General features: G+C 39.9%; 1 protein-coding gene across 1 annotated transcript in view; it reads left to right on the top strand.

The window, feature by feature from the left end:
- The first annotated feature begins 5,388 nt into the window (after nt 1-5,388).
- Nucleotides 5,389-11,654, top strand: part of HACE1 (HECT domain and ankyrin repeat containing E3 ubiquitin protein ligase 1) — a 103,942-nt gene continuing 97,676 nt past the window's right edge. Inside the window, exon 1 of the mRNA XM_029944102.1 lies at nt 5,389-5,709. Coding sequence (XP_029799962.1) covers nt 5,634-5,709 — 76 coding nt within the window. The 5' untranslated portion in view covers nt 5,389-5,633. The remainder of the gene's footprint in view (nt 5,710-11,654) is intronic.

The raw sequence follows: 11,654 nt of genomic DNA, 5'->3' as shown, positions 1-11,654 counted from the left end.
TATTATTTAATATTAATTGTTAAATAAATATTAAAAAATAAAAAAATTAAAAAAATTGTGCGCTTTAAAAAAAGTTTATTTATTTTATCTAAATAAAAGAGAGAGACTAGTGCAAGGGCATTCATGCATGAACAAGGGAGGTGCAGAGAGAGAGGGAGAGAAAACCCCAAGCAGGCTCTGATCCTGGGCTTCATCCCACAGACTGTGAGATCATAACCTGAGCCAAAATCAAGAGTCAGATGCTCAACCGACGAAGCCACCCAGGTGCCCCTCTCTCATTCGTCTTGTGATGCTTAGCTTAAAAGTCTGTTTCTTGGGAAATCCTTTCTAGACGTTCTCCATCTATCACAGAATGGCTTTCTTTTCTTTCAGAGCATCTATCTCTTTTTGTACTTATACACCCATGGGTGTAATTATTTCAAAAATATTATTTAAGATATATGGTATAGTGCTTAGATCATGGGAGGTACTCAACACATACTTCTTAATGAATAAATGAGTATATTTACTTATAAACTTTTGCTTTATTTTGTATTATTTCTTTGGGCTACATTCCCAGAGGTGAAATGAATTGATTAAAATGTGCACAACCTTTTTTTTATGGCTTAAAATAACATTTATTATCTTGGTATCTGTGGGTCAGGAGTCACAGTGCAGCTTAGATGAGTCCTCTGCTTCAGAGTCTCTCCCAAAGCTTCAAAGTGTCATCCAGGGCTGTGGTCATCTGAAAGCTTGACCAGAGAAGCTTCTGCTTCTGAGCTCACTCATGTGATTGTTGGCAGCATTCAGTTACTCTGTGGCCAGAGGCTGGCCTCAGCTCTTTACCACATGGGCCTCTGCATAGGGCAGAAAGGTATACAACCATTTTACATGGCTTTTAATAGATAGAAATTAGATGTACTCATAAATGATGAAACATTTTCCCCAAGAAAGCCCATTAATGAATTAAAGATAATGTAGGAAGAGTTTTAAGTGGCAATTGTAATATTTTATTTTCCTTTGGCTCCTTCTTGTTTCAGCACTGTTACCTGATTTAAATCCCTATAGAGGGGTGTTTGTCAACTTTGCACATGATATATATATCAAAGAAGGATATTAAACAGCTGCTTGGTAGATGCAGGATCAAAAATGATTTTTGTAGGGGCGCCTGGGTGGCTCAGTTGGTTAAGCGTCCAGCTTCGGCTCAGGTCAGATCTCACGGTTCGTGGGTTCGAGCCCCGTGTCGGGCTCTGTGCTGACAGCTAGCTTAGAGCCTGGAGCCTGTTTTGGATTCTGTGTCTCCCTTTCTCTCTGACCCTCCCCTGCTGGCACTGTCTCTCTCTGTCTCTCAAAAATAAATAAAAAGCATTAAAAAAATTAAAAAAAATTTTTTTTGTAGGTATAAGAGCCTCAGTATTCAAAGTTGAAATTCATCAGGGCAAGTACAGGATCCTGAACTTTAAAAATTGTGTTGGTTGTATACTGAACAAGAGCATGTGGCTTAATGAGACACATGGCTGCTTCTTGTGGCTCAGCTCCAGAGTTCCTTTTTCTGGCTCCTCTGTCTCTCACCTTCCTTGACTTGCAGCTTGCTTTGTTTTCCTTTGATAGCTGCCTCTGTCTACTCCATTCCTTGTGGTTTCCACACTATCCTAGCCTGGCTTCTCTCATGGTCTCCTTAGTTGCCTCCTGAGTGAGGCTGCTTTGAAGACAAGCACCAGTGCCTTTTGTGTTTTTCTAAATATAACAATGTCAGCGCAGAGCCTGCTGCAGGGCTTGAACTCCCAAACCCATGAGGTGATGAACTCAGATGAAACCAAGGGTTGGATGCTTAACTGACTGAGCCACCCAGGCACCCTGTAACTTATGCACTTAAAATGAATATGTATCCCTTCTGTGTTAGAGGAGTGAATGTTTCATACATGTCCTTGATAAGGATTGTGTTTCAATTTTCTGAATCTTGTATCTCCTTATCTATCTTTTTCTTCTAGCTCTATCAGTTTCAGAGAAAAGAGTATTAAAAATCTACCATTGGTGGTGGAACTTATTTTTGTTTTTCTGTCTAGTGTAAATTTATTTTTAGTCTCTGTTGTCAGGTGTAGATTCAGGACTATGATAAACTTCTTGGTGACTCTCTTTGACTCTAATAATGCTTTTTTGCTCTAAAGATTATTTGGCTAATATTAATAGTGTTTGTGATGGTTAATTTTATGTGTCCGTTTAGAAGATATTTTTGGATAAGATTAAAATTTAAATCAATGAGCTCTGAGTAAAGCAGATTGCCCTTTATAAGGTGAGTGGACATCGTCCAATCTCTTGTAGGTCTGAATAGAATGAAAGGACAGGCAAGAGGGAATTCTTTGCCAGAATGCCTTCACACTTGGTCTGCACCATCCTCTCTACGGGGTGTCCAGCCTCCCTGCGCACACTGCAGATTTTGAACTGGACAGCCTCCATCATCATATGTGCCAACACTATATAGTAAATCTCCTGCTACATATGTACACATATCCTATTTGTTCTGTTTCTCTAAATAACCTGGACCTGGACCGGAACATAACAATATCAGTTTTTAAAAATTTATCAAGTGTATCTTTTTTTCCATTTCCTCCTGGAAATGACAGACTCCTGCAAACGGTGGTCTTTTAGAAGCAAATAGCTGTTTTGTTTTACCATTTCATACAATCTAAGACTTCTGTTTTTTAACCATTAGATTGTGTCTGTTCATATTTTCTGTGACTGTGACCTTGGATCTTATTTTTGTGTTTTGTTTTTACAATAACTGTTCTTTGTTCTTTGCTTTTTCCTCCCTGTTCTCTTCCTGTTTTTTTTTTTTTTTGGTCAAGTTGATTGTTTTCTTCTTTCAAATGTTAAAATGGGGCCACAGAAAAATCTGGATTCTTATAAGTAAAAACCTCTATGCTTTAATAATGGAACTTGTGATACACAATGACTTAAAATTTTTTCATTTGATATTTGTGGTGTTGACTTCCACATGACAAATGATAAAATCCTGATTTTTAGATAATAACCTATGAGAAGCTATTTGGTGTTTTTTGTTATCCTTGATGTGATAAACTGCCCATTCAACACTGTAGCCACTAGGCATAAATGGTATTTAATTGAAATTAACTAATTTAATTAATTACATGTGTTGTGTGTTTAAAAAAATTTTTTTTAATGTTTATTTATTTTTGAGAGCGAGAGAGAGCACCAGCAGGGGACGGGCAGAGAGAGGGAGAGATACAGAATTCAAAGTAGGCTCCAGTCTCTGAGCTGTCAGCACAGAGCCCATCATGGGGCTCAAACTCATGGACCTTGAGATCATGACCTGAGCCAAAGTTGGATGGTTAACTAACTGAGCCACCCAGGCACAACTTGTGTGTGTGTTTTTAAATGTTTATTCATTTATTTTTGAGAGAGAGAGAGCGAGAGAGAGCACGAGCACAAGCAGAAGAGAGGCAGAGAGAGAGAGGGAGACACAGAATCTGAAGCAGAGAATCTGAAGGAGGCTCCAGGTTGTGAGCTGTCAGCACAGAGTCTGATGTGGGCCAGAACCCACTAACCGCAAGATCATGACCTGAGCTTAAGTCTGATGCTTAACCAACTGAGCCACCCAGATGCCCCACTTAATTAATAGTATTTAAATACATATTTAAAATTCAGTTGTACTAGCCACATTTCATGCACTCAGTACCTCCACTTGGTCAGTGACTACTATTTTAGACAGTGCAGATGATAGAACAATTCTATCTTTGTAGAAAGTTCTACTGGATAGGAGGTGATAAGCCTATAAGAGCACTGTAGTTTCATACACCTTGGAACAGAGCTGTTTGAGAGACTGCATCAGGTTGCAGAATTTAGACCCGACAATCTATAGCAGCATTCTTCCAGCATTTTTTGCTCCTGTAGTGAATAGTGACCAGCATGGGGAACATGCCCACGATGGAGGTTATTGGCGGCTCTTCCCAGTGTACCCATCTGGGCTTGATGCCCACAGGACACTGGAAGTCATTTATATGGAGTAACAGCTTACGGAGTGATGGTGATAACAGGGACTAAGGTGTCAACTTCTGTACAATAGTGGTCTTGATCTTCTGAATGGTGTGGAGAGGCCAAGAAAGGCTGAAGCATTTCCAGTTGAAACCAGGTTGCAAAGGGTTGGGCATGGACCAGACTGGGCTGTCGCATTTGGTATTCCTTTGAAGCTTTGACCTCCCAATCTTCTTGTTAGACTGGTTTGGTCTTATCTGAACCAGCTAGTTAGGAGATCTGCCCTGAGCCTGTTGCACTATTGGCAAAAGTGACCAACCACTGGAGTTTGGAACTAATTAAGCAGGGCATCGGCAGAGAACACCATGCCAGCCACTATCTTTCCCTGCATATCCTGGATGGTCAGGTGAGACTCTTTCTTTGTCTAGCTCAGCCAACATATATCATTAACACCTATGTATCCATTCATCGCAGGGACAGCTTTGCTTTTGAGGAAGAAGAAGCTGAGAAAGTCCAAACTCTTTGCTTCTTTATTACTTCAGCATCCAAGAAAAGAAAATTCCTCCCTTAACTTTTCATTGTCAGTGGTGTTAGCCAGGCTCGTATTTACCTGGATTGGATTAATTCTTTCATGTTTCAGCTGCTCAAGTTTCTGTTTTTGCCTTGGCTTGTGCTCAACTTCTGAGCAGAGCTGACAAAAATGATTTTCCCCCACTGATTTCCTTATAATTCATTTTTTCCATACTTTGTTGGTATTATTAAATTTTTTGCAAGTCATAAAGTCAAAGTCTGGATTCCCCACTGGGATCTATCATCATTTTCAACTTCAGCGTTGTACCAAAGATGCTAAAGTTTTCTTTCAGGATGTCATTATCTGTATATTCCTTAAAGTTTCATTGTTGTGTCAGGTATCATGGTACAAGATGCAAGACAAATTCGTGATTGGCCCTCATGAAGTCGTCCTGATGGGGAGTCAAATAATTATGCAATGAGAGAAAAAGTGTATTCTGCTTTGCATTTATTTCACTTCGTTCTTCTTTAAATTTGACATATGAAAATACATTATTCTACAGTTTAGGTATCTGGAAAACAAATGTACCCAAACTAGGATGAGTAGGAAGATGGATTTATTTGTTCTTGTACCCCAATTTGGTATATAGGGGAGTGACAGAATTGAAAGAAGCTGCTCCTGTACAACTCTGGAGGGCAGGAGAGGGCGTGGGGCCACCCAGCAAGTCTCTCCAGGAACTTGGCGGTGCGCCCGGGGCTGGCCTCGCCTCCAGCACTCACCACTCCACCCCGGCGTCAGCGCGGCCTCGGCGCAGAGCCACGGGCGCACCCAGCGTGGCTCCGCCCCAGGCGCGCGGGTCGGCCGGCTCTGAACTACCGTTCCCAGAAGGCCGTGCGAATCCGGGAGGGAAGCGGCGGCTCTGGCAGGAAGGGCGCGATCCGCGGCGGTAGCCGGGGGTGCCCCGTCTGTGATCTGTCCGGCAGTCTCCGGCTCCCGGACGGCGGCCGCGGCCGTGAGCGGCCCGTGCAGCCCCGGGTGTCAGCCAGGGCGAGCCGGTGCCTCCTCCCGCCGAACGGGCCGGGGCGGGATGTAGGGCGCTGGGCGCGGAGGCCGCCGGTGCGGCGGGGTGTTCTCGGAGGGCGCGCCGAGGATGGAGAGAGCGATGGAGCAGCTCAACCGCCTGACGCGCTCGCTGCGCCGCGCGCGCACCGTCGAGCTGCCGGATGGTGAGCTGGAAGGGTGGTTGGGGGTGTCTGTGGACGGCCGTGGGGAGGCTGGGGGCGGAGTTGGGGCGAGGCTTGGTCGGGTGGATAAACTAACCCAAAGCCGAGAAAACGCCCACAGTTACTTTCCTTAGGTGGGAGGGGCCAGGCTGCAACCCGCGGCCACCCTTCGCCCGCAGCTCCCCACCCCAGGCAGGTGGGAGTTTGCGGGAGGTCTGGGCTCTGCGGGCCCCGGTGCTGAAGAGGCAGAACCGAAGCCTCTCCTGACTGTCGATTTAAGATTTCAGCAAAAGGGTAGAAATATCAGTCGGATGGCAGAGACCCGGATCCAGAAAACTGTTGTGGGTCATTTTACAGTCGCTGCTAGTTGTGGGTAGAGAGATGCACCAAAACAGTATTTGCTTTAAGTTGCAGAGCGGGAATTAAGTAGCCTTTGTTTTCTTTTCGGAAATGTAGAGCACTTTTGTATTTTGACAAACAGATAAAAGGGTGTCAGATATCATACTTGTATCCTTAAAGCACTATTTCTGTATGTATGTATATATATATACTTTAAAAAACTCATGCCTGCTTTCATTCTTCGTTTATTCACCAGACCTAAGTGTGAGTTGAGGACCTTCCACAGAGGAATAAGGCATGATCCTTGTAGTTAAGGGATTTTAGTTCATTGTGCCAGGGTTTCAGAATAGGTAAAGCATTAGCAATAAAGGAGGTGAGACATAAAGGTGTTTTGTTTGCAGCCTCATGAATTCCCACCCTTTAGTGGCAGTAGGAGATGGCAGTGCTGCCTCTATCTAATAGGCTTTCGGTTCTGTATGCCCGCGGAAGAGAAGGGTTGGGAGTTTATGGTTGGTAATGTTTTTTTTTTTTTTTAAATTTGTTGTATTAATGTATCTTTCATTTTTTCAAAACTTTCTTTTGAATTGCTGCCGGAGAGGTGACTTGTAGGTTATGGAAGGAGACCTTGGGAGAGAGTCATCAAATGTGGCACCGGGGACTTTGGGGGTAATTTTCACCAAATGTTTTCCCCTAGTCTCTATTTAGGATTAAGAATAGGGATGATTTGTGTGCCTTTCTGAAAAATAATTTTCTACTTGATACATTGCTAGTATGAAGTAGTTGACTGGAAATAATGATGTTAGTAGCTAGACTTCCAGCTTGAACTTTTTCTATATTCTATGTTTTCTTTGCAGCTTCTACTTTGAGTCCATTTCTTAGGTGCTGTCGTCATTTTCCACAGTCAAATTATTGCCCTAGGCTGATGAAGAACACAGCATGTAGTGTTTTACTGACTCGGCAGTTTTGTTGCTTAGTTTAAATCCCACTATATTTTACACAAATACGATTTAGAAGACTTTGATCATGTGTCCTGGTCTAAAAAGTAATGTATTTTCATTGTAGAAAATATCAAGAAGAAAGAAAAATTTTAAAAATCTGTTATTCTACCATTTAGTAATAAATAGTGTTAGAAGATCATACTGCATATAGGTCTTTTATTTTGCTTTTAGAAAATAACACATTTTTTTATATCTTTAAATATGCCTAATGACTGTTCAGCATTTCATAGGATACGGGTAACAAATATTGAATCTCATTTTTGTTTTGATAATAGATTTTTATGAGGAGCAACTTTGTAATTTTAAAGTCTTACCCTTCCTCTAAATATTTCCTTGGGATTAATAAGTGGGAGGAGAATTATAGGTCTCATTACATCGACATTTTTAAAGCTCTGAGTATCAACCTCTCAACTTTTTAGAAAGTTTCACCTTGGAAACTAGAGTCCTTGGAAACTAGAGTAGTAAGTAAACCTAAAGCATTCTCCCATGTTGCTAGGCAAAAGCAGCATCTTGCATATATTTGTTTCTCTTTCATTGTAATGATTTGCTCATTTTGCTCCTTTAATTTGTGTTTCTCCTTAATTTATGATGAATCTTTTTGAATTTTCTGAGCTTGGCTCTTCCAAGTATGCATGTGTGAGTGTGTGTATTGCATTCTAGTTACAGAACTCTAGCTTGTGCATGAAGTTTAAAAGGTCGCAGAGTTAAGTTTTGAGATCTCTCTAAATTTAGATTATAGATACTGTACTTACTTTGCCATATTAGAGTTCAGTGGTTAATAAGCATCTAATTGGAACACAGTATTAAGGTTAGAAAGTTTTTAATCTCCTTTTACTCTAAAATTAACTTTGTTGCATAGGATTAAACTGCAGATTTGATTTACTGAACTGATTTTGGTAGAACACATTTATGTTTCCTTGGGATGATGAAAACCTGAGTATTACCACTGAGTTCACCCACTGAGTATTACCACTAAGTAATTGAGTGCAGGTTGTTGAATCATCCTGGGCAGGGCTAACATCAGAATACAATGAGAGAGGAAGTGCAGAGAAGGAAATTACTTTAGGGATGTGGATTCTCAGGGACTTTAAAAAATTGGCTTATATTGCTTGTTTATGTGGGAAAAATAGTCATGAACTACTGAACTTACAGTGAATGTAGTTTGTTTAGTAAAATTATAGAACTTGAGCCCAAATTAGCATATATTTGAATGATGATTAGGGTGCTTATCAGTTTTTATGTAAAATTTTCTTTTAATGTTCATTTATTTTTGAGAGCGAGCGCAAGCGGGCGAAGGGCAGAGAGAGAGGGAGACACAGAATCCAAAGCAGGCTCTAGGCTTTGAGCGGTCAGTACAAAACTTCATGAGGGGCTCGAACCCATGAACCATGAGATCATGACCTGAGCTGAAGTCTGGCATTTAACTGACTGAGCCACCCAGGTGCCCAGGTGATTATTAGTTTTTTAAAAAACCACTCCCATTTGACAGTTTAAAGAGAAATTGTAAATAATAGAATGAACCTGAGCTTCTTTTTCTTTAAGGTTTTTCTTTTAGTTGTAGAGTCTGGAACTTTATCAGTTAATCGAAAGGCCACCATATCTGATAAAGTGAGATTAAACTCTTATCACTCTAACTTTAATTATATACCTAGTTCTTAAGATGTCTTCATCAGTGTGGAGAAGGAAGCATATGACAACAAATTTTATTCTTTCCTTTTTTTTTTTTTGAATGTTTACTTACTTTTGAGAGAGCGAATGAACAAGCTGCAGAGAGAGAGCAAGAGAGAGAATCTCAAGTAGGCTTGATCCCATGATGTTGAGATCAGGACCTGAGCCCCTATCAAAACTCAGATGCTCAACTGACTAAGCTATCCAGGCACCCCTGTTCTGTTCTTTCATAGTATACTATTTCCTGGATTGTCTCCTTCTAGCATCATAATTGTGGTTATGTTTATTTCCTCATACCTTTAGTGTATGTGAACTGTATTTTTATAAGGTTATATGTGACTTAAAAAGTAAGATCTACATCTAAATTTTACCTACATAAATACCTTTAAATAAAACCCATGTGAATCTTATGATGTTCATTCATGCTCACAATTATGTACTAACTTGATTTAAAACTTTAAATTCAAAATAAGGGTATTTCCTGTTGGTGACTTTGTTTATTATGGAGAGACTTAATGAAATTGTCATGGTTTGGAAGTTCAGATTGGGACGTGTATCATGAGAGATAAAGAATGTTACCATGTCAAGGGAGGCTTAGTGCAGTGTTTTTTCAGCTCCCGGTGGTGACTCACCGGTAGTTAATGAAAATAATTTATTGCGGTCAGCATTAAGAAAAAACTGAAACAGAAGAGAATAAACAAATTAGAGTGTATTGCACATAAAATCAGTATTGTAGACCTTTTGGTTACTCTATGTAGTATACTGGGTGCACTGTAAGATTTTTACTGTATGGGCTGTGGAATCAGCCAGGTTTGAATTTGAACTGAGCCCCTTACTGCCACCATCACACAGCTCTTAATGTAGTGCTCAGTTTTCTCATTTGCAAAATGGGGATAGCAATAGTACTTCCTTCATAAGGTGGTTGTGAGGTTAGAGATGATGTATGTAGAGAGTTTAGAACAGTGCCTTTAAGATTATGTTTTAGGGCTTCTGGTGGTTCATTTGGTTGAGTTTCCCACTTTGATCAGGTCATGATCTCAGGGTTCATGAGTTCGAGCCCTGTGTTGGGCCCTGTGCTGACAGCTCAGAGCCTGAATGGAGCCTGCTTCAGATTCTGTGTCTCTCTCTGCCCCTACCCCACTTGCGGTCTATTTCTTTCTCAAAAAATAGTAAACATTAAGGGGCGCCTGGGTGGCTCAGTCTGTTATCTGACTTCAGCTCAGGTCATGATTCCATGGTTTGTGGGTTCAAGCCCCGTACTGGGCACTGTGCTGACAACTTAGAGCCTGGAGCCTGCTTTTGATTCTGTATCTCCCTCTCTTTCGACCCCTCCTCCACTCACTCTCTGTCTCTGTCTCTCTCTTTCAAAAATGAATAAACATTAAAAACAATTAAAAAAATTAAAAAAACCTCAAACATGTTATGATTAGTAGGATTTTATAGTACTATTATTTTTTGTATGTGCTGAAAATGTTGCATCTGCATGCTGAATTTGTAAATAGTCCTGACTAGAACTAAATTGCTTTTCATGAATATACTTACAAATATTGAAATAATGAGCAAAGATGTGAAGAAATGGTGATAACTTTTTTCCTTCTCTCTGTGGTATACATTTCTAAATATGTAAACTGCTTTTTTCAAACGTAATCACAATATTATTGTTAGAGCCAACACAAATGACAGTAATTTTTATTATCATCAAAATACCCAGTCCATATTGAGTTTTTTTCTCTCAGAAATATCTTACAGTTGGTTTGTTTGGATCAATATCCAAAGTGCATGTATTGCATTTAGCTGATCATCTCTTAAGACTCTTTTAATGATAACAATTTCCCTGTTTTCTTTTTTCTTACAACTTCTTATTTTTTAGAACTAGAGAAAAATTGCATAAATAGTACAGAATTTCTGTGCACCATTCAGTCAGTGTCCCATAATATTCACATCTTGTACAACCATAGTACCATTATCACAACTAAGGAATTAACATTGGTGTAACACTATTAACTACATTACAGACTTTATTAGAATTTGACAAGTGTTCTCAACAGTGTCCTTTTTCTGTTTTAGCATCCGATCGACGACACCACATTGCATTTAGTTGTCCGTGTTTCCGTAGCTTTCCCAAACTGTAATAGTTCTTTAAACTTTTCTTATATTTAATGGCCTTTAGACTTTTTTTGAGAGAGGGAGAGAGAGAAGGAGAGAGTGTGCACATGTGCACATCCCTGTGTGTGAGGGAGGGGCAAGGAGAGAGAGACAGTATCCCAAGTAAGCTCAGTGCTTTAAGCCCAGAGCCCAACAAGGGACTAGATCCCATGAACTGTGAGATCATGACTTGAGCCCAAATCAAGAATCAGATGTTTAACTTCCTGAGGTACCCCTTGAGACTTTTTAAGAAGACTGCTTGAGTGTTTTGTGGATTCCCCTTAATGTGGGTTTGTCCAATATTTTTTCATGATGTGCCTTTTATAGTGGATCATATCAGAAGCTACATGATACTACATGATATTGATATGTATTATATCTGGTGATGTAACCCTTTATCAGTTGATCAAGGTGATATCAGCTGAGTTCCCCACTGTAAATTTACTATTTTCCTTTGTAATTAGTCAATATTTTGGGGAGATCCTTTGATACTCTGCAAATACCCGTTTCTTCCTGAAACTTTAACTCATTAATTTTAGTATCAGGACTAAATGGCCATTATCTGAGTTACTTCTTTGTAAATAACTCATAAAAAATGCATTGAATTGAGAAATGACCATTAGCAATATGGAAAAATAAATCCAAACATAGCTGAAATTTATCTAAGTATAATCTACTATCATAGATATTGTTGACTTTTAACCTTTTCTTTTGGATCATACTTCTGTGAACTTACTCTACAAAAGATATAAATAAAAATATGAATAGTGTAAAGTAATAGGGAAAATTAAGACTTCA

The sequence above is a fragment of the Suricata suricatta genome, chromosome 7 (assembly GCF_006229205.1).
Source record: "Suricata suricatta isolate VVHF042 chromosome 7, meerkat_22Aug2017_6uvM2_HiC, whole genome shotgun sequence".
In the NCBI taxonomy this organism is placed as follows: Eukaryota; Metazoa; Chordata; class Mammalia; order Carnivora; family Herpestidae; genus Suricata; species Suricata suricatta.
The sequence above is the reverse complement of the archived record's forward strand: the minus strand, read 5'-3'. Positions and strand labels throughout refer to the sequence as shown.